The sequence below is a fragment of the Streptopelia decaocto genome (assembly GCF_964273445.1).
Source record: "Streptopelia decaocto genome assembly, chromosome: 9".
NCBI classification, from domain to species: Eukaryota; Metazoa; Chordata; class Aves; order Columbiformes; family Columbidae; genus Streptopelia; species Streptopelia decaocto.
The window spans coordinates 13,745,136-13,769,332 of NC_138664.1; the positions used below are offsets into that span (position 1 = coordinate 13,745,136).

General features: G+C 39.1%; 1 protein-coding gene across 5 annotated transcripts in view; it reads right to left on the reverse strand.

The window, feature by feature from the left end:
- The window catches only part of NEDD4 (NEDD4 E3 ubiquitin protein ligase), a 56,953-nt gene extending 35,309 nt beyond the window's left edge, over positions 1–21,644 (reverse strand). For 2 of the 5 annotated variants that reach the window (XM_082061213.1, XM_082061211.1), the window contains exons 1-5: positions 21,538–21,644; positions 10,975–11,048; positions 9,291–9,369; positions 8,135–8,173; positions 7,664–7,717 (exon numbers count right to left, since the gene is read on the reverse strand). In XM_082061213.1, coding sequence (XP_081917339.1) covers positions 7,664–7,717; positions 8,135–8,173; positions 9,291–9,369; positions 10,975–11,048; positions 21,538–21,582 — 291 coding nt within the window. In that variant the 5' untranslated portion in view covers positions 21,583–21,644. Of the gene's footprint in view, positions 1–1,384; positions 3,226–7,663; positions 7,718–8,134; positions 8,174–9,290; positions 9,370–10,974; positions 11,049–21,537 lie in introns of those variants that run through there. The other 3 variants (XM_082061212.1, XM_082061209.1, XM_082061210.1) reach the window with 3 other exon arrangements.
- Positions 21,645–24,197: the final 2,553 nt, after the last annotated feature.

Below are 24,197 nucleotides of genomic sequence, written 5' to 3' on the forward strand. Positions count from 1 at the left end.
TGTTTTCCTTTTTACAACATACTTGTAAATAATAATTATATTTTGACTACTTTAAACATGTCATAATCTGTTTGTGCTTATTGTGGAATTTACCATCAACTTTACAGTTGGATTTTGGGATGAGGAATCACTAAACAATACCCATAGTGATTACCTGTGCCCCACTCTGAGTTTTATAAGGAAGCTTAAACATAGGTCACAGTTTACAAGAAGGAAAGTGCATTTTTCTTCAGACTTTTTTTAACCAAAAAGTAATACAAAACTCCAAAGAATTCAAAAAGTTTAAAATCATCAGGCACTACTCCAGGAGCAACAACAGACTGAAAATTACAGACTAATACCTCCAAGGTAATTATATTACTAGTTTAGAAAGGGACTGTCACAAGAATAGATATTGGGCATAAAGCCTTTTGCTTAAACAAGTGTGTTAGTTAAATTATAGTAGTGTCAATTCATAGGGAATGAGATCTTAAATTTTGGTAAACATTAATTATTGCACTTTTATCAGCATTCACAATTAAAACTAATACATACTATTCAGATCATTCAAGTCCTCACAGCATTATTTAAACAGGTGTGGCTTATGCCTTACAAACATTATGAACTCCCTTAAAAGTTAATAAGAGCAAACACACTTCTGCAGTTTAGTTGGATGTGAGTTTCATTACCAGAAAAAAAATAAAAATATATGCCTTCTAGACCCAAGTACTATAATTTGAACAGCGATGTTGTTAGGAGAAGTATTAAGTTACAGTGTACTGCTCAGGCTGAAGTAGTGGTTGGAAGGAAAAAAATTGAGAGGAAACTCTGAAAATTCCTGTGGTTCAGGGTGTATACAGAAAAAAATGGTATTTACAGCTTCTCTGCTCAAATATTACTTATCTTTAATTCTACATAGAGCACTGTTCTGTAAAATAAAGCCTACATGAAATAAACCTAAAAGACTCTGGAGTAATTCACTAATTTGTACCCATTTTGCATGCAATTTTAGTAATTTCTATTAATTTACTGAGAAGTAAAGTTACGTATTTAAAACTACAAAACTTCATCTGAAGTTTGAATAACTCCCATGTCTAGATAACTAGAAAAGAAAACCCCTTTGAGTTCATGTAAATAGGAAATTAGTGTTTTTAACACATTAAATACAATTATTTCACTGTAATACCTACTCACCCATGCTACTGTGTGTCCCATATTCTAAGTAACAAATTTAAAACCAATTCCTGCAGGCAATATAAAAATTTACTTCCTAATGGTGACAGTTTAATACCATCAGAAAATTCTGAAATCATAATGTCAAAGTATTAGTTGTAAATTCTATAATTTTCTGGTTAAATTTCAGCTGTAAAATACTGTCAATTTTTCTATAAACCAAAACACTCACCTTATGGGGCCTCCACAAAGTGCTAGACATTTCCCTTTTAGAGGTTCCATATCTTTTCTTAACACCAGTTGTTTTTCCTTCATTCCCAGGTTTGAACTGTATGTGCAACTGAGACGTCCTTGCACTATGACACTTGTATTTAAGGCTGGATAAACAGCAAGAAACTTTTTGACGTGATCCTTCCAATGAAACACTTCTTTGCAAAACATGGTGGGTTTTGCTCATCTGTGCGTTTGGTCTTTCTAGTCCATTTATATTAATCTCATATTCTGAATCTATTTTTGAGGGTAAACATGCAGATGTGCTACGTGCCAGTTTTAAATGAGGGTATTTTGCACTGGAGTTCAGATTTAACTCGGGACTGCAACAGCTATTAACCATTTCACTGCTTGATGCAAACGCTCTTTGAGCGAGACGAACCGAAATAGATGAGAAGCCATCAGACACTTCTTCACAAGTTGCCTGCTCAGAACTATTCAAAATTTTACTTTTGCCCTGTAATGATGTGTTCAAATAAAGCGGTCGAACGTCTCTGACTTCACCAGAAGAGGAAGCTGTTTTAGACAGCCGAAGTCCATTGACTGCTGTTGACAGGAATCCCTTGGAAATGGTTTCATCTTCTTTTTGTGCCAGCTCACTAGGAGAAATAATTATTTTATGGGATGTTTGATAGGCGCCTCGATGTGGTAGTTGACCTGAGCTTACTGGAGAAGCTGGAGGAGTACTGGAAGGACTCCTAGGGAAAATAACCAGCGATGAACAACGTCGCAGTGGAATTTTCGTTTTCTTCCTCACTGACAAAGCATTTTGGTCAAAAGTAGTATTACTTGTACACAGAATTTCCTGAGATGAGTTGTTCCTGTAGGGATTACAGTTGTTTGCAGTGCTTCTGTATGAAGAATCACCATGAACAACAGTACTACAGAAAGTACTGTCACCTGTCAAAAGAATGCCACTGTCACTGACGACACTGTTACAATATGAACCTCCATCGCTTGTGGTACTTGCACATGATCCGTAGTCACTGCCAGCGCTGCTGAACGATCCACTGTCACTGGCTGTGGCACTGCTGAGACTGCCATTGCACAGAGCAGCGCTGCTCAGAAGGCTGTCGTTAGATCGATGATCAACCACAATTCTAGCGTCACAATTTCCTTCATTACCGGTACCAATGAATGAAGTGTCTTCACCAGCAGCTACAGCATCACCAGACCGAAAACAGCCACTATATTTTCTAGTCTGTAGAGAAATGTGCAGTGAGGTGCTCTTTTTTACTTGCAGTGAAGAAATAGCTGCATTTTCCTCTTGATTAATTACTTGTTGCGTTACAGGTGCATAAGCAACTTGTCTAGGAGTCTGTTTCATTTGTGTAACATTAGGTGCAGAATTTTGCAATTTTTTGAAGTGCACACAATTGTTACTATCCAAAACATCTTCAGAGGTTTCCAATAACGGATCCGTGTTGCTTCTTTGGGTAGCAAAATGCAATCTTAACCGCCGTGCCATTTGTTCTCATTTCCATGCATGTTAGCAAATGAAAACCACAAAGATCCTTCGGCAGAAAGGCTACAGGCAGCTGCACAGAACCTAGTGCTAGTACATCACAACAGTAAAAGCCCATAAAAGTTGCAGTCTTTGTCCTAATTTCTACAAGATACTAGTGTTAAAAAAACCCACACTGTACCTCTTGAAATAAGTCAGCCATTTGTTGAACTGCAGTTTCTGGACCGTCTTTGATTGCTTGCAGTCAGAAAGCATTCATTTACAGAGCACTTATGTTCCAGCGACCTCAAATGCAACACACTGACAAACGCTACTGACCTTGTTTTAAGTATACCTGCTGCAATTTGCATGCATGCATACAATAATAAACTTCCAGTACTTCCAAGTTTAAAACAGCAACGCCTGCTGCAGCTGCACTAGCTGAGTCAATGTGTCCGCACTTTCCTCAGCAGCGTATGACTACTAATATTTTTACCCATAGGTTTAGAATTACAGGAAGTTGGTAGGAATGAAGTCCCATATAATTGAGTATCAAGTCTAGGATTGAATTTCCAAATAGTAGCCATGCTAGCAAACTGCTGAGGTCTGAATAATGCATAAACCAGTGAAATAAGCCTTCTCCTTAAAAGAAGTGCTTCTACACTGTTTAAATAAAACTTTAAAGAAATCTGGTATTATCTCGCAATCTACGTGCTGTTAAGCAATCACACTTTCTAAAGAGCTGCACATAGTAGAAGCCTTTCCTGCCAAATAATTCATATTTTTCAGTGATGTGCAACTGAATTAGAACCACAACAAGTTATTCTGATTAATAATTTGGCATGTGTTTTCAGCCTACCATCTTAACCTTTTATTTTTTATTTTAACCCTTCAAAATTACAGCTGTTAAAGGTAGAAAAACACAAACAATTCTTACAAACGGAACTACCTCATCTTGTCTGCTGGAAGCCAACAATAAACAGACATTCATTAGAGTTCGATGTAGCATACAAATACATGACCAACTATGCAGACTTTTAAAACACTGGACAAAGTATGCACAGAGAAATAAGATTACCAAGCACAAACTACAGAAGAAAGCTATTCTGTATAATTATATACAAATGGTCTCATACGTTCAAAGCTAATTTTTTTTTTTAATAAAATGATCGGCATGTCAATAAGTTAATTTACTGTCAACTCTTACATGAGTAATGGGACCGAGAATTCCTACTAAGTGTTTCACTGGCTCATATCATTTGAAAAGGTCCTTTGCTGGCACCTAGTGGGACCTTCAAGAAAAGACAATCTTGAATCCTGCTGTTAAGTATGTTTTGGTGGTGGTTTTTTTGTTGTGTGGTTTTTTTGTGCATGTGTGTTTTGGTTTGTTTGTTTGTTTTTTAAAACACCTTTGGCTAAGAAGGTACTTTTAAATACAGAGCTCATATGTGATGCAGCACTAAACACTACTGCACTAAGATGAAATTACTTAGTGCTGCTGAAAAAGTGCAAAACAGAAAAGAACACTGGGCCATTTATACTTTTATAGGTCATACTACTAGATTTTTTTCCTGCTCCATATTTACTTAACCTTTACTGTATTTTAAGCTAGAAGGCAGTAAAATCAACATTTATACCTCCTTCCCAAAAAAGAGCCGAGAATCAAATCCACAGTACTCTGTTTGCAAGCAACGAATTTGTTTTCTAATTATACTCCAGGGCTTACTTAACCTCTGTTACCTGAATTCCATTATTAGAATGCAGCAATAAATGAATACTAGGTTATTCATAAAAGCTAATAAATACAATAGTTCATTTATTTCTTTACCCTTTACCAACTAACATTATATGTTGAAGGGGGACTGGGACAGGGAGAAGAGGAAAGGAAAATACCACACAATATTTTTTGGTCACAGTTTCAAAAAGTTACATTTGAACATAAGGCAATATATTTACAAATAAACAAAACAACCTACACCACCACCCTAAGATATGGAAGTGAAAAGTAAACAAAGCATTTCTTAAAGCTCCTTTTCTCCCCAACAAAGTTATTAGTAGCACAGTTCCTAACATGTTAGTGTGATACGCAATAAATTGCAACCACTTTAGAGATACTGCTTTTAGTAAAAGAAAGCAACACTTTCTCCCCCAACAGATGATCTGAAATGTTTTTCAATTTTACTAAAGAAATCTCTAAAAGAATTATAAGCTGACATGTTTTGGTAACTCAGGCTTAAGATTCAAGCAAGATTTCTCAACATGTCACTCCTGCTTAGCTATAACTGTGTAAATACAGCCAGTCTAATACAGTTTCCTTAGCCAATATAAAATGGCTTTTAAAATACAAAAGTCTGTCTTGCTGAATTAGAGTTGACATAAAAATAAATTCTTAAAAAATTATGTACCAATAGTTCCATTCAAATATTAACATCATTGACGTCTTCAGTAGCAATAACCAGCTTTGGCATTTCATTTGAAATATACATAATTGTGACAAGTTATTATAAGATAGGAAGAGACAGCAAAAAGTCATCTAGTCCCTTAATTAGTCCATCTCATAAGGGATCTCATTGTCCTTCTTGATGGATTTTTCTAATGTTGTTTTTAAAGACAACCATAGTTGAGGACTCTACAAACTCCTCAAGCCCTTTATTAATGGTGTAAAACAAATGAGCAGAACAAAACATTTAGTGTTCTCCTACCAAATCCAAGACAGGTGACCTTTGACAAGTTTTAAAGCTATAACAGAAAGATTTTGAATTGAACCCTTACACTGAAGAAGGTAACTTTCGAGCTTGACTTTCAAGAAAGGAACATTTCTTAAACAAACAGGAGATATTTCAGGCTTCAGTTTAACCCCAAAAATTACAGGAAATAAAAGCAGTTAGGACAAATTTTTGTAAAGAGGAAACTATCTGTTGGGAGGATAGTCTCACAAATGCAAAAGAATTTCTGTTTTATCAGCTTGCTCACATCTAGAGTTTAAACAGTCATTCAATAGGTAGAAGAAAGGAAGAATGATTAACACTAAAGCCCAGTAAAATAACGGCAGATGAAACACCTTTCGATCGCAGCTGTGTAAGCCAGAAAAAGAGCGCAAGGCACCTATGATTTCTCACATGTGGAGATGAGTTAATAGAAATGGGGGAGCTTGTCAATGCTAAACAACAGTCACAGCTAAGGCAACAATTTTACGTATTTAAAACAGCTCAAGACAACTGGGATAGAAACTTGGTGTTTCTGAGAGCAAGCTAAAGAGAAACAGGCTTCACCAAATGAGATGGAAAAGACAGAAAATACTAGTGTTATTTTTATACAGTGAGTAATGAGGTCTAAATATAATCATACATAGGAAACAAAGCACCGTTTCCAAGCTGATGCCAATAAAATGGTTCATTTGTTCTTCTCCTATAAGGCAAACAGGTCAAACAACTTATCTACTCTAGATTAGAGAAAGAATGCTAAGGAATTCTTCTGGTGGAAACCACAAAGCAAGCACTGTCCTTCTCCCAAGACAATCAGGAATCAGACTTCTAATCACATCTCCTGGCTTCCAGGGGGTGGCAGTAATGTTCCAATGACTAAAGGACAAAGTACTTTGACTTCATGGAGAATACATCATGGCCCCTAACACACACCGAGATGAACATCTGAACATCTTAAAAAATCATATTTAACCTGCCACGTAAGCCACAAATGCTGGTGATTCCCTTTAAAATAGTTTTTTAGAAACATAAGAGACACCATATTTGAAACACGTGGGTCAGGTAATACCACCAGTCCAGAAGTAAGTGGTTTGGGAATTGTGTGATGCCTATAACCAAGAAACAAGCCTCTTTCTCAAATCTACTTATTCTAGATAGTTTGTACTTATATTTACATGCATTTTTACTCTTCCCAACTTTAGCGGAGCAGCACCTCCCTAAAAGATACAATGGATTTCTGAATATAGGCAGAAAGCATTAGGGAAAAAAAAAATAGTTTTTCATAGCTAACACACTATTCAAGCACAAATTGATCTTTTAAAACTGCTATCAGAATGAAACTGCGGAGCACAAACTAAAGAGCATTTAATCCTTCCTATTAGTTTCAAACTGTTGCAGAAGGAAAAGGCGGTAAGGGATGTCTGTGAAGCGGCCCTAGGATGCGAGTGTTGTGACTGTACTGCTACCAGCCTTATCCATTTACAATGAAACATACAGATAGAAAGACAGGTAATTAGACATCTTCACACACAAAATGAGAGCACGGTCAGAGGATTAGTTTTGATTTCACCGAGAAAATAAATGCACAATCTATCCTTATCTTACTTATGACCTGCATTCAGAGAGTAACACCTATCTACAAGATCCCAATTCACTGTCCACTTGTTCAGGTTTTCAAAGAAAAGTCACACACGCTTTCTTTGATGCTAATGCTCATGCACTGAAGAAGCTTCTCACACCGTGTATGGAGGTACCTACATTGTCAATACTACTTTGTGGGAAAAATCAACATTTGATGTGGAGCTTTCAATATCACCAAAGAATCTGGCCATATCATTTAAAAAGCACTATAAAAGAACTACACTTTTACGAGTTAAAGAGCGTTAGAAGTAAAGAATAATAATATAACTGCTTCAGAGAATCACAAAGTGTGGTAATGTCAGATAAGTAAATGAATCAGGTGTGCCTTTAGCTTTAGGTTTTATAGATGTTAAGGTGGTTTGGTGCGTTTTTTTGATCCATGTTGAATCAGAATGAACTTACTTACATTCAAGTCTTTAATACAGTGCAATATTAACATAGAAGGACCTACCAAACGATTTTCATCAAATACTTCAAAAAGGAGTCTGTGTTTCTGAGGATTAACCTAGGAAAAAGAAATACATTCACAGTTAAAATATGTGCTGAATTCCAGCACTCATCTTCAGCAGAATCTCTAAATTAAAGATCTAAATTAAACAGCAAATCTACATCTTGCTGCCATGTCACCATGCATCACATTTCTATCAGAACCAGTGTGCCAAGACTGGTGCTATCTCAAACTGGTTTTAAATCCATGTTCATGCTTTTAAGCATTCACAGAACAAAGAAGATAGCATCAAGACTGAAAATTTAACCCTGGCACAAACAAAAACATTAACAAACGTACTTGTGAGGAAACCAGTGTGTGAGCGTTTCAGAACATTAAAGATGTACTTTTTAAGCTGAAATAGTGAGAAAAGATTTTTCCTAATGTGTTAATATAATATCCAACATAGGTAATAAGGCTGTTAAAAACACTTACTCTAAATAAGAGTTCTTCGTTCCACTTTGGGTTTAAGGACTGGGGACGGAAAAGAAAAAAAGCAGCATTGGTTACAGTGACAATTCTATATTGGTGTTTTTTTGATGTTTTACATCTGTTTTATCTCATGTAACAATCCAGTTAAGAAAAACGTACGAAAGCTTTAACCTTGCTATTGCAGGAAAAAGTCATGGGAGTTTTATACTGTTAATACAGTGCAGAATGGAGACAATTTCTGCAAGTATCCTCAGGTTTTGTCTAATGCCATGGATGCAGAGAAGGGCCCATTATACAGTCCAAATCAGTTTATTTATGGTATGTCTTCAGTAATAATCACTGCCTTCTCCTCAGTCCACTATCTACATTGCTTACATACCAACATGTGCTAATCCTGAAATTACAAACTCTTGGCAAATGCCACATGTCTCAACATAATTGAGACAGACCAGGCACAGGTGGGCCGGACACCATACAACCTGCTCAACTAAACGCATCTTCCCATTGTGGCTATTTTTTCAAATACTACGGATACTTTGAGCTCTCATCATAGCTAAACTAACAATTATCAACATGAAAGGAAAATGCATGAGTCATCTCAGAACATAAATCACAGTCACTATCTGAGAACAACAATTTGTAAGAGTACTTTCCCTCTCACATATACATTGTTTCATTTTTAGTTGAACTAATGTAAGTTACTAGTACTAAGACTGACTTTTTCCTGCAGGTATTCTAGAGAAACAAGTAGCATCATGATTCAGGTGAACTGTGCAATTTGATATTGAAACACAAAAGACTGCGTTTGTGTTTCAAACATAAGAGATAAAAGTTGGACAGCAAGATAGATTCTTATATCACTAAAGATCTCAGAAAATCAGAACAATCCGATATTTCCATGAATTATGTAGTCTGAATCAGTACTCACCTCATTATCTTTAGTGCTTCTCTACCTTTCACTAAAATTATTTAAGGGAAAATACCAAAATAATGCCACGAACAGAGACACAGCGTAGGTCATGGAACATTCCTTCCCCCTTGTCCATTCACTCAAGTGACAGATTAATTCCCCAGTTTCCTGGAGTATTAACTTTTCCTCTAGAGTCTGTTAAAAAAACCCAAACAAAACCATCACACCCACAAAGATAAGACAGCTAACCTTTTTAATAGTTTTTGTCTGAACACTGGTAAGGACTCCATTTGCTGGATCATACACTGTCACTTTCACATATGGGTCACTGAGAGGGGGAAAGAAAAAGATCAGCATGCTGCTATATATCCTTGTCAGCATTATTAGCAGTTGAATTTTAAAAGGCTTAAATTAATAGAAGCTATGAGACTAAGAGTTACAATTACTTTATGAACATCACACACATTGTTCTTACAATCACTTCCTAAATAGTTTTATCTCTAAAATTAATGTAAATAGTTAGTGATTATGACCATACTAGCTATGCCATTTTATATTCTGTACATCACTACAAGGTGATTTTCCTCTTTCACCATCCTTATTTCATGAGAACAGAATTAATAAATCCTCTTGCATTTCAACAAGGCACACATAAAAAAATCAGTTGTGACTGAAAAAGCTTGAAGTATTAAATCCCTTGTTTTTAACTATTTATAATACCTGTTTTTGAAGCACTTCCTTGAATATGCAATATTTTTACTAAATATTCTATCAGTTTCACAGAGTTTGAGTTTAACCTGATTTTTTCTGCTAATGAAGGTGTCCTAATATGGCTGCTTAAAATGGCCCTCTGCCTCAGATTTTTTTTTTTCCTTTCCTGTGGTGCAATAAACAACAGATTATGTGAATATCTACTTTCCATGAACAGAGTCAAGGCATTCAATTGCTCAAACAGACTAGCAACAAAAGGTGACCAAGACTGTCTGCCACATGGAAAAAGAGCACACAGTTTTCACATATTTACGTTACGATGAGAAAAGCTGCCATATTTTTGTTTAAAGTAAAAAAAAAATCGCACGTGAAAAAAAATTGATGAGAGACTGCCTGGCTTGAGGGAAAATATGAATATCACAAGAGAAACTTTTCTAATGCTAAACCAATGTCACACATAAGAATTTTGATAGTGCTAAAATAAGAGCATTCCTGTACATATGCCAAAGCAGCTGACAGCTGAACTGGTACTAAACCCATCAGTACTTAACTAGACCCTCTGTACATGGGCCAAAAGAAAAAGTAGCTTTAGTACAAGCTGCATGCTGCCACTTGCCAATTCTACAAGATCCTACAAAGCATTTCAGTTACCAATTAGAAAGTCTGATCTTTCCTGTGGTACATCTTAAGCGACTTCAATTGTTTCTTCTCTTACACAGATGGTTAATTTTTAAATTTGTACATTCCCAGAGGCTGCAGCCACTGGCATTGGTTTACCACATCTACAGAACTGACGGATGCTGTTCCTCAGTATACAGTTTAAGTTTAAATAGTCTTGCCACTACAAGTGTTTAGTGTTGTGTTCATTCCAAGTCTTTAAGGCACAGATGAGACAATTTTGATTATAACTGAATTCTTGTTATTTTAGCAACAGTCTACCTGAAATATATACATGTATCTATTCTCCGTGGCAGAACAATTTCACCATGCAGAGAATTAAACCTTCCCACACAGTGTTTTGCCAATGCAGAAAGTGACTCTTGGGCAAGAAATCAGATATATTCATGTTTATATAGTCTCTGATCATTTTATAATGTTACCAGTTAAAACAGTCTGATTTTTTTTGAAAGAGGCACAGCAGGATTTACTAAGATCTAAAGAGCTGTGGAAAGAAAATAAAGAAGTAGATGTCCCCTAATGCTTTAATGACACGTATTCTTACCTGGCTCCTAGGACATCCTTCTTGGCCAGGCCAATTCCAGCTATAACCTTCACCCTGACAATTCGTGTGTTCTCCTAAAATACAAAGTAAAATATTCAGGATGCATTCAGATTCTTTTTTCAGATCTATTTTTAATTTATAAAACTAAAAGCAATTATTGGCATAATTTTGAATTTACACTGAAAACTACGGACTAAATAATGCGGTTACTTTGTCTGATAGAAACAACTCTAAGATTCAGTAGTAAATTTATTCTACCTTTTTCTCTTTCAAAGTTTTATCCATATATAATTGTTAATGCAGGATTCAAAAATCTGGATAAGTCAATACAGTAGGGTTTGGGTTTTTTTTAATTCATTTTATTTTGTTTCTTGGCATTCTAAAGAAGTGGGATTTTGTTTGGAGTTAGGATGCTTAATTCCACAGGATAGGATTGTTAACTTAGCATACACCTGTTCCGCCAGCCTTCTTTCCCAAATCCTGAATTGTTCTGGCAGCAGCAGTCACCACGTTCCCCAGCAAGCCTTGCAATGCACTTGTATCAGACCAGGTGCAGCGCATACATACTGCAGAGCACACACATGAAGATCTCCCAGAGCGCTGAACAAGCTGCTATTGCCACAGTTCCTGCAGCCCAGTGAGTTCTGCTGCTCCCAGGAAGGAGAGCATCTGGGAGCAGTTCTTGTGGTTCTGAGCAAGCCATTCTTCGCCATCTTTTCTACAGAGTACGCAAGAACCTTTGTGAGAACAAGATCTGAACAGCATAAAAAGTTTTAGTGCACGTGGGCATGATCTGTTAACATGCAAGGAGTGTGCTGCCATTTACATCTCACTAGCTATTCAAGTGAGTTGCATTAAACACACAGACAAATGTGTATGGACTGTGCAAGTCTTTACATAATGGTATCTCAGCATTCATCAGAGGGTGGGAAATAGACTCTGACCATAAATTTATTTCCTGGGAGGAATTAAAAGGGTATCAAATTGATTTAAAAAGATTAATAAAGCAGTAAAGAACTCCAGAAAGAGAAAAGAATAAAGGATTGTTACATCTATTTTTATTTTACAGCACAGAAAGGCCACACTCAAAATATTGTGATTTCTGAAATGTGTCAGCAGGGTATGAGAATTTTACAAACCCAAAAACTATTTCAGTTACACATTATTCAGATTACAGCTTCACAGGAGTGACATACGTGATTGCATTCCTCCTGTTAATTACTATAGCTGTGCAGAGGCTTACACAGCTCATCTGATAAGCTACTAAATTCAAGAGGGGAAAAAAATCCCAACATCTGTGACCATGTCAGAGGAAGACGACAAATGAGCACTGTTTGCTTGGAAAGCAAAAAGCTTTGCTGATGAAGGACTGTTTGGAGGCAATGGCTATGCAGCAACGCTTGTGAGCGAGGCTGATCCAACCTATGTGGTTAAAGAGTTAAACAGATACCAAGAGTAATGGGTGAAGCAGCAGATGTTGTCCCTGGGGCCTTCCTGGATTCCACCTATGATTGAAAGTACTTTCAAAAGGCGACCCAGCAGCACTCGGGAAGTCTGTGTTATCACTGGTCTCCTATATAATCACGGGGCTGGACTCCCTCACCAATACCAACTGGAGGTGTTTGTAAAGTTAACGGAGAGAACTGCAGGCTAATCCTGGCTAACAAGGGAGAGCTGAAAACAAACCACTAAATAAAAAAAACATTTTTTTTAAAGTAAGCAAGTTTCTCCCACCCTCTATAGTTAGAGGTAATTGCCAGGGGACTGACATGAACATCTACAATATCCACTACTGACAAAGCAGTCAATTGGCCAGGACAACTCCAGCCAAATCACAAGTCTGTCTTCTACATTCACCTCAAAGAAAATTGTCTTCTACTAGGAAATCTAACAGTCCAGAAAAGAAAAAAACAGCACTCACCACGAGTAAGTGTCCTAAGTTCTCAAAATTCTCAGACATGATCAGGCTTTAAGGCATATAACATCACTAATATGCGTTATGACAGCAATAGAACTGACCAGATTTAAGAAAAAGTAAGTATAAAACTATGTTAGCATCAAATTAAGAACAGGCATTTGTTAATATTTTTTATATATCACAAATATCCTAAAATACCCACCCTTGTCTTACATTCCAAAACAGCATCCAATTTGTCTTCTATCCATTATTTGGCTTCAGTGACATTTGATATCAGTGAGTTTCAAAGATTACTCAAGCTGAAGAGGCCCATGTGTGCATTTCCACGCTCACTGAGCACTTGTGCACTTCCCTCAGTGCGCCACTATTCTCTCCTAACAAGAGAAGGCTCCTCAGACACAGCCCAGGGCACCCAATAGACAGAATTCAGCCCAAGAAACAGTCTCACCGTCTCCTCAGAAAAAGATCAAGAACAGATGTTGGTGTAGGATACACTGCCCTAAAAGACAAATACCTTTTCTTGCATCTGCATTTAGTTGCTTGGACTTGGTCTGATTAAGTGAGGAAAAACATCCTTTATGGAGCTGAAGCAGCAAGTTAGTTATCTTATTTTGGACTTCCGGGACTTATCATTATTCTATTTTTAATCATATTAGTATATTTTAGAGTACATGTTGACAATTCACTCACCAAAATAACCAGGTCTGCTAGTGCATGCCATTTTCACAAGGTCTAACAATGACTCTGTTTACTAACAGATAGTATGTAACAAGATGATGAAATACAGGGTTTCTGAGCTAATGTGTAGACAATCAGTAACTTAAGGCTTTAAAGGCAATGCCTGCCAGCCTATGATACTTTGAACTGATCATTAACACAGAAAACCTTCTTATGTGTGCCTATTAAAAGAGGCGTCAAACAGTTTTAAAACATGTTCTCTACACAGCACAGGAGTCAAGCTAATAAAGGGGCACTTCCAGAAGTGGATAGTGTTGAATCTCCATAAATGTCACTAGGAATCTACCCAGATTCGATGAATATGTATTAAGGTGAGAAGTTCTTAAGCTGGTCATTTTGGGCAAGAAAACAGCATTTGGAAAGAAACGTCAAGATTTTAAGGAGTGTAAAACTTGCTCAAAATTATCAGAATCGAATGGTCTTGCCTGGGTTACAGCTGTTTATAGTCAACCACTATAAAGGACAGGTAACTACTACTGTTCTTTCCACCCTGATCCTTCCCAAATTCACATGCTACTGTCAACTGGGAGAGTGAGTACCAATGGAGAGGTGGAAGTGCAAGGCAGAACAGAAGAAACAGCATATGCAGAAAGAAAGGGTGAGAAAGAAGGCACAAATTAAGAAATGGTGACACAGCGATGACTATGGTGCAAAACACCGAACAAAACAGAGAACGATGATGAAGCATGATTCTGGAGCGAGTCCCCGAAGGGCGGTCCAGTCCGTGTGTGTGCGCACACGTGTGTGAACATACGCCGACATAGGCATGCACGCGGGGTGTGCTACCAGCGCCATGGACTGTAGATGATAAAATATTTCCTATATAAACCAAATGTCACGAGATTCACAACAAGATTACAACAAGGAGTTGTAACTTGTTACCTTAAAAGTTTTAGCTGCTGCCTATACCTGAATTGAGAAGGGAAGTTCAAAATGTCTCCTTTTGTGCATTGAAATAGTACAAAGTTACACCAGCAAAAGGCATTTACCTTTGCCAGTCATTAATGTTTGCAACATCCAATGATTCAACTATCAACTACTAACTGTTCTCCTTCACTTGAAGGTAAGACAAAACATGTACCATACTATTATCTAATTCAGTGGCTAATAAGGCTCTCTCTGATGGTAATGTAAACATTTCAAGTCCAAGCAATTTTACAGGCATTTTCAGCAAGTTCAATCCATTTCTCAGGTTGAAAAGTGATTCCTGACACATCCCAAACCTCCAGCAGAGGACTGACTGGAGTGAGACTCAGATAAGCTACCATAAAAAAAAGCAGTTTGACATGTGTAAGACACATAAAATTCAGATAAAATAACTGTATAGCCACCGGCAGGGGGACTGGACTAGATGATCTTTTGAGGTCCATTCCAGTCCCTAACATTCTGTGACAGCAATAAAAAAAGAATGGATTTTAATTAGAAGAAGGGTTCTTCAGAGTACATATTTGATTAATATTGAGACATTAATTGTATTTGCTTTCCTATTTTAATCTTTGTTTCAAGCATTGGTTTTACTTTTTCAATATGCTTCTACAGAAAAGATTCACACAGGATGTAAGGAAACACCAAAAGCAGGATGGTTAATCTAATGTAAAACATAAAATGGTAGTATCTGCTGGACTACTAGACAGCTTTTTTTGAGGAAGCCAATATAAAAATGTCCAAGCAGCCTAACAGAGAGAGCACACTTTGTAGTAAACAATTGCTCTAGGCAATAACATCCTGTTATTCTTTTGTTCTAGCTAGATAGGTCAAGAATCAACTACCACTAAAACAATCCAAGAAAAGAGCATGAAAGGATATTACAACAAAACAGTACAGCAGCACCGCACTTTAAGACTCTAGTAATATCAGGAATTATATATTAAGGTTTTCTTGAGTTTCATACCATGTCTGCAAATAGTCTACATGTAAAAAGAAAACAGGAAACTCAGATTTGGGTATGTGCAGATAAGGCAAGCTGAAATATACCAATAGTCTCAAAAGTTCAAAAACTGAAACCAGTAAATAATGTGGGCCAGCGAAAGAGCATAAAAAGGAAGGGATGTTCAACAGGCTAATCATATTCTGTGTCCCAGACAGAGCAACCCCTCCCATCCCATGTACTGTGGTCCAGAATGTCAGTAGAGGGCAAGGAAAAAAAAAATATATTATCAACTATTCTAAAGTGTTCTGCAGCATACATCTAAACAGACTGCTGACCCTGTGAAGGAACAGCTATAAACAGCAAGAAAAGTTGGGACACTTGCATGGGTAGAAGTGCAACTAAAGCCTGTTGAAGAAGGAATACTAGAATAAGAGCTACACATCATGAACGCATAGTTTCTTTCATAGCATGCTTCTCAAATCTGTGAAACATCTTACTCAAGGTACTCAGATTTACTCTACTAGTAGCTTGTATTTCAAGCACAAATCTTTTTATTAAAGACAGACACCACCACAGAGAGGGCTTTCAAGACAGGAGCAGCTTGGAAACGATGCTGAAAGCTACTTACTGCTAAAGTGACTACATATTTCAGTTGAATAGATAGCTTCTTCCCTCAGTCAGTTTTAGTAGTTGACACTGCTGTGTTTCTATAAGTTAAAAAAACCCTTATCTTAACAAGTTTCCTAGTTTGTGTTTCCCATCCAAGAACACTTATTTCAAATTGCACTGAAAGTTTGCTTGTTTTGGAGGGTTTTTTGTTGGTGGGTTGGGTTTTTGGGGGTTTGTTAGTTTGTACCTTGAGATCATTAGTGACCACAAAAATTATGTTTGAGTGTTTCACAATAAAAACAAATTCCTTAATGGCATTTACCGGAATGATAAGCAGACTTTTAACCTCAAATAAACCTTTCAGAGTCTAAACAATCAAGGATTTGGCTCTCCATTACCTACACGGAGGTTAGCACAGAATATTTTCCCTCAAGCAGTCGAGAAGATATTGACATTCTTCACCTGTCTAACCTTAAAAACAACATTTAAGAACAGACCTTCCTCATATATTCTAGAGAAAGAGGTACTAAGCATTTTAAATAAAATTCTTTAGATCTTAAACAAAAAAGTGTAACACATAATTATAAGATCAGGCAAGTTAAGAGCACTTATATATGCTACATTCAGCTTGAGCAATTTCAGCAGGAGATAAAGACAAAGTTGACAGTATGCTGAACAGGCCCAATTAAGTTACTGCTAAAACCTACCACCGCATTTAAAAGAAAGCCTTTCCCACAGAATGGTAAGCATTAGCTGAAGAAAAGTATTTCCTGCAATATTCAGACCTGAGGCAGACATACATGTTAGGTGGTCTCTAAGTTATAGTAAGTTTTGTAAGCATCAGCAGTTCATTTCACCAGGAGGTGGAAACTGGGAAGGAGACTTTGCCATCTTGACTGTTCCTTCATAATGCAGAGAGCATTCTTCCCACCTCTGTGGCAATCAGAGCTAAACCATTTTTCTTTGACGAAAGTCTCTCAAAGCAAGTTTTAGGTTCAGGAAGATTCCCATTATAGAACTACATTAATCAAGCTTGTAAACATAGTGAAAGTCATCAGCTTCCACCTGCTGGTTACAGTCCAGTCTTACTAACTCACTACAAGAACTTAAATGTTAATTGTACCACAGAAGAATTTTGTGTTCATAAATAAGGAAGTCTCAACCTTCAAGAAATGCTGGATGTTTCTACAGATTTTATTTAACACCCTTGTTCAATTGCAAATCAAGGAAAAGATTCAAGAAGACAAGGGTCCACTAATGGAGTTATCTACTTGTCAACAAAATTTTACTTTAGGAAAAAAACCCACAACTAACCAAACAACAATCACCACCAAACCACTTTTCAACATGTGCAACCCAATATCCACAACAGTCGGAGTCAGCATTTGTTAGTTCACCATGAAAAAAGGCTTTAAAAACAAAACAAACCCAGGTACAAGACAGCTTCCAGAAACTATCAATCTATACAAATTATATTACTGTTCAAAAAACGCCAAACAAACCAAGAAACCCAAACAAACAAAAACTCCCCAAACCAGCAAGCATCATCATTTCTACAAGTGTCTGAACTATTCCAGATCACACCTTGCAATGAGAAAGTCCTTCACAGACTACAATAAATTCAGAGCATTTCTGAAGCACAGAGGCATGCACATCTGTATTTTCTGTTTGAGAGCCCCACGCGAGAACAGGGCCAGATGGAGCAGACATCTCATAGAGGGGTGCTGGGGGAACCACAGGGTTTGAACAGGAACAGAAGCACTGGGCTGCCTCAAGGCACAAACAAGCCAAACAAAACTGTTTTCATCAGAAGCAATCCAAAGACTAGTCCATTCCAGTTGCCAAAGTAAAGATTTCTAGTCACCAGCATTATCTCCAAAATACAGCAATATGAGAAGGGTTGTGGGGTGAGAAGTGTGCAGAAGTAGTGAAGACAAAGTATGTATTCAAGACATTCAGTTCACCAGCAGCAAGCTAAATAACCGTAAGCAACCTACGCCAGTAGTATATCCTACAGGAATATAACAATATACCTAAAGCTTTCCAAAATGAAATACCATATGTTCAAGAGAAATCTTGTGTGACCTGCAGAAAACAAAAACACTTGTTTTACATAGGACAGCTCTCAACTGACTGAGAAACCTGAAATGGCAAATGTGTACAAGTGGGAAGTGTGGTTTTGCCTGTGAGAGGTTCCCATTGCTAGTTTAACCCCTGAAACAGATCAAACATAACAGACACAACAGATCAAAAAAGCTAGCTAACTTATCCTGTTGTGTAGGCAATGTAAAAAGAGCTAAGCAAAATAAGAAAACCCTTAATTCAGGCTGTGGGTGTAAGAATTCTGACACATAGAATTTTTTAAATTAAAATTGCTATGAATTACGTGTATATAGACTAGCGGCATCATTTTATTAAAAGCCACTCCAAAGCCCTACAGAGCAAACAGGTATTTTAATAGAAAACAGAAATAAATGCATTGTCGTTCTGGACAGATCTTTAATAATTACATTTTAAACCCAGAAAAACACTGAAAAATGCTTTCCTCTTTAAAAAAAGTTAATGAGAGGATGAAAGTAATTTTTTAAAAAAAATCAGAGCTCTTCATTTTTCTACATTGAGATCAGCTGTAGCAAGGTATATAATCTGTGCATTTGTCTTTTTTCTAGATACTATCCCACAACATAAAATAATTTACAAAAAAAATATTTCAGAAATGTCATCAGCATTCAGTTTTAATCTAATACTGGTCCATTTATTATATTCATTTTAGCCTGTTATTGTATATTCATTCCATTAGAACTCTTGATGATAGGACCATAAATTATTTTTAAGAGACAGACAACTTACTAAGTAAACAAAATCGGTATTACTCACAAACAAATATTTTGTACTTTCTCCTGTCTCCATTTTTCAGCATGTGACCCCAGAACTTGTTTTTCACATGTTGCTAAGACCCTGCTCCAAATACAGAATTATTCTTTTTCCCCATTGACTTTTCTAGTGCTTATTATTTCAATACCCAAGTAAGTCATAAGAAGTCCTATGGGTGATATAAGGGTACGATATCCATTTTACAGATGAAACACTAAACCACAGAAATCAAGGACAACTGCATCTGCTAGGTTCAGGCACTGAAATTCACATGCCTAAATGCAGCATATACAACAACCCACTGTATATACAATCACCTCAGCTACAGCTTCCTTTTCATCTCAGCTTCTTCATCATTTTGTTTGTGTCAGCAACATCACATTAACAATCCTTTGTTAAGTCTAAGTGACTGGAAATCTGGAATAAATGCGTAACTTGCGGGGGGGGGGGGGTGGCGTGGAGCAGAGGGGAAAGGGGAGGAAAAATCCACATTCCAACACTGCATTGAACTGCCTCAACAATTAGACCAACTTTTTCTCACCGTCCTTCATTATTTTATTTACAGTTATTATATTTACCGCATAATCGTACACAGTAGCTGCAACAAGTAAAGAGGTTTTGCAGATAACACCACTTTCTTTTAACAGGCAACTTTGATTCATATGCCAAACAAATCCATCTTGCAGAATGGATCACAGAGCAGCCCTGGAGAAGCAGCACTGGACAGACATAAACCACGAAAAGCCTGCAAAACAACGGTACGGGGAGGCTTTTACAGAACACTCCTTGATGCTACTTATTATATTATTTGGGTTTATGACTTTGTGGTTTTTTGCAACTCTGTGTATTCAATCATCCAGATCTAAACTCTGGGATTATTGAAAAAAAGACAATCCAGGGAGGCAGAACTCTAGTTTGCATTCCAGTACCCTGGGCAAAGGCAGCTGGCAGCAGTATTCTTACAACCCTGAGATCACTATGAAGAAAACTGAGCAAGTTCTTCACATGTGAACTGCACCAACTGAATAACAGTCTCTGATCATAAACAATCCACATTTTTCACAGTTATAACTTGGAAAAGTTTGGCTAATCTTTTGAATTATGGAAAAAGTTGGATCTGATAGATTTGTAACATAGTCAAACTTTCTTCCCTTTCCGCCAGCTGTTCAAAAACAATATGTTCATCTTGAAAAGGTTGGAGGGAAGATCAGAATTGGTCAATTTTGACCGGATTTCAAAATATTTCCCCCATAGCAAGGAAGGCTAAGAAACAAGTAAAGTGACCAAAGTTTAATAAAGTTAAAATAGATGGCCTGAAGCATGGAACGTGTTAGTCCTATTAGCCTCAAAAATTTTCTAGCAACTGAAAATAGGATCTTGCAATGGGAAGTGCTGTGCAACAGCAGCTTACAGCATGCTGTGCTAATTTTCTATTAGAACTTCTACACAATTTAAATATGAAGATGAAGAAAAAAATTCCTTTGATACCTTTACAGTAACTTCGCCAGAAGTAAAGCAGAACATGAGAAAGAGAGCCATGCTAACAGACTAGGATTAATACTTCAGTTTTCACGAAGTGAATCCCTGCAAAGGATGCAACAAGTGTGCACTGGCACAGATCATCACTGCCTGGACACAAAAGACAGTCATGGTAAAATATCCTGTTGGCTCAAAGACAACATTACTGACACTTCACACAGGTCACCACACAGCTTTTATTCTTCCTGTACCTGCAATTAAAGATAAAGTGACCTTCTTTCTTCTTGATAAAGTTAACTATTCCGTTAATACTCTGCCCTATGGACACGGCACAGTTGTGATGCACAAGCCCACCCCACCTGTCACCACTTAAACACAGCACCAGGTACATGGTACCGGCCACCTCCCAAAGACCCATGTGCTCCGGAACCACCACCCCATGACAGCAGCCACTGCGGATGTCACTTGCAGTTACCCACAAGTTTATTGCAAAATCCACCAAAACACAGGATTCCACACTCTCGCTGAAGAGAACGCAGGACAGCACCACCGCCTAGGCCCCGAACCACCTCCTGCACAACTGTACTCCGCGCACCGCCCCAGCGGTTCAAATACTGTCTGTGACCGAGCCTGGAACAAAGACTTTATTCTCCAGTGCGGGGAGGGCGGGGGGAGCAGAGACCCCGCTCGGCCCGGCCAGCGCCGTCACGAGTTAGATGCCCGGGGCAGGAACGCCGGGGCAGGAGACGCGGCCACCGCCGGCTGACCACGCTCCCACCGCCGCGGGGGCTGGAGGGGCGGCCCGGCAGCCAGTGCGGAAAGGAACTGGCTCTGGCTCCGGCCCCGGGGGGGCCCGCGGAGCGCCCCTCCACCCATCCCGCTTCACTCCACCTCACCCCACCCCACCTCACCTCAGCCCCGCTGGCCCACCTCGCCACCGCGCCAGACCGCGGTGGGCCCGCAGGAAACCCCCGCACCAAGGGGAAACCCGCCCGGCCCTGCCCCGCGAGGAAGCCGCCGCCCGCCCTCGGCGGAGCAAGGAAGCGGGAAGCGGTGGGGCAGTCCCGGGCCTCACCTCCTCTCCCGGCAGCCCGAACACCTCCACAGGAGAGGCCGCCATAGCCGAGCGGCGCGCGCTCCCCGCCGCCGTGTTTATCCGCCGCCACCGCCCCGCCGCGCGGCCCGCCGCGGCCCCGCCCACCGCCCCGCCCACAGCCCGCCGCGCGCGCCAGCGGCGGCCGCCCAGGAGCACTGGCGAACGCGGGTGCGCGCCCCCCGCCCCTCTCCGGGCCCCCGACTCGTCTGATTGGTGCAGGAGCCCGCGCCGCCGCCAACCCGGAGGATGGCAGCGCCTCCCGATTGGCTCTCCCTTCGCACCACGCCCGGAGACACGCGCCGTGCGGGCAGCCCCCCCGGCTGCACGGGCCCACAGCGCGACCAGCCGCCCCGCGGGGGACCAGGGACGACAACTCCTGCGTACCCCGCCCCAGAGACGCCGCTTAGCTAGGTCATGGCGTGATTATAAAATCCTTTATCTAAAATTTTTCCCGGTGGCTTACATCGTGAGGGTCTTTTTTGCATCTCTGAGGGCCACCACAAGCTGTGGGATCTCTTGCCTAGACCCCTTGCATCCAGGGAACCTTCTGAAATGGCAAAAATTTGAGGAATACGGAGGAAAAAATAATAATTGTCAATGCGCAGAAAGGACCTTGCCCAACAGGACGAGGTAGTGCTGCCTTCCAGGGCACTGGGAGGAGAAGGTACATCCCTGCTGTTTGGGCAGCTGACCAGGCACAATACTCGAGCAGGGAGAATGCCAGAGCAGAGAAAAATAAAAACTGTGAAAGCCTTGTTTGAAAGCAAAGCAACAATATCGTGAAGACTTGCAGTTTTCTCAAAAGAAAAATCTGTCCCCCTCCATTCAATCTTACCAGCAGAACAGCAACATGTTGGTAAGGGAGCAGGACAACATTTCGGCTGAACGCTTGAGGTCATTCCCAAATCGCTGCTCAGTGCTGCTGCCCAGCTTCCCAAAACAAACACAGACCCAGGCTCTGCTCTTTGGACTGCACCCCAGGCGGATCACAGAACATCCAGGTGAGCAGCACCTCCCCGGCAGCGCTCGGGAGAGACGGTGCCCCTGTCACACACAGGTGCTCTCTTCCCAGGGGGCTCTAAGGAGAAACAATCTCAGCAGCAACTTCAGCTTGTGCATGTTCCAAAATCAGTGTATTACCTATGAAAAACCAGGTGAGTGTCTGAGAAACAGACAAAGTGGCATTCATGCAAGTGTCTTCATAGTCATGATTGTCTAAAAATATGAACAGGTAGGTGAACATGGGGTAACAATGTCTTTTATTCAACCAACTGATAAAGTTTGGAAAAAAGACCCAGATAAGCTTTTGGGTAATTCAGAAGAAATAACTCCCTTGTTTCTGGATCGAGCCTCTGGACACCCAACGTTTCTCTCCAGTTCCCTCACTCAGCCTTGCCTACAGCACTGTCCCAGCACCAGTTCAGAGGCTTGCCCACATTTAAGTGGGAAGGTTCCTGGGTGAGGGCCAAGCAAGGATAAACCTGTGTCAAGTTACAGCAGGAATGATTCCCAGGTCCAGTTACTTTGTGAAACACTGTTTGTTTGTTTTCAAAATTGCATTGATTAGCCTAATAGAAGATACTGATTTATTTCCCCCTATAATCTCTTACTACAATATTACTGTCACTTGCCTGAACTCTGCTCGTCTGTTCTTCCACAGTCTCAGCCTCAGCTTTTCTGTACACTCGGTGGCTGTAAGAAGGACCCTCAAGCATCATGAAGTCCTGTTTAACAAAGGTTTCATTTGTGAATATTTTATTAGCACATTACTTACTGGACTTTGTTGTAAGACATCAAAACCCAAACATCAAATTCTAAGTAACGTGTCATTTCAATAACTTTGAAATTTGAAATATACCCTTTTGAAATTTACAACAGAGCATTAGGATACCAAATTTGTTATATTGCATTTTTTCATAAGCAGAGTATAACACAGCCCCAAATAAGATCTCACTGATTCATTTTTTTCTGTGGAAAGACCACTGATTGTCCAGAACAGAAGTTACAACGCAGTCAAATCTCAAATGCATACATAGATGACCTGCTGTCAACAAGGCTTGTGTTTCTGGGTTTGTTACCCAGAGGCATCCATACACTAAAGTAAGGTCTATGTGCATTTTCAGTGGGATCAATTGTTATCTTCAATATTCCAGCAAGACATCTAGAAGTTCATTCAAATTAGAAGAATTTAAAATTAAAATATTATTTTACTTAAAACCAGGAGAAAATAAACCACAATCTGTCTGTTAACAAACAATCAGTTCTCATTTAAGATATATATCTCCAGCATTTAATATTTCATGGTCTTATGCAATTACAGACTAATAGTGAAAGAGGGTTCTTCTGAGAGTTCTTACTCTTTCTGCAAATAATTGATTTTCAGTTGCAGAGAATAACCTGCATGTAGATCATCTGAATGCAACAGAACACTTTAACTGTATATCAAGACCATTAAAAATATTTTATCTCATTACTCCATCCCAGTAGTGAGTTCTCATCTGGTAACAAAGAAGTTTGACATCTCTTGCTATCTAAATAAACCTTCAGTCCCATGAAAGATCAAAAAATTATGAACTTTTAAAATATTTTCCTTCTCTTAGATTATGGCATTCGGCCTGATAGACCCAATGTTTGCGTCT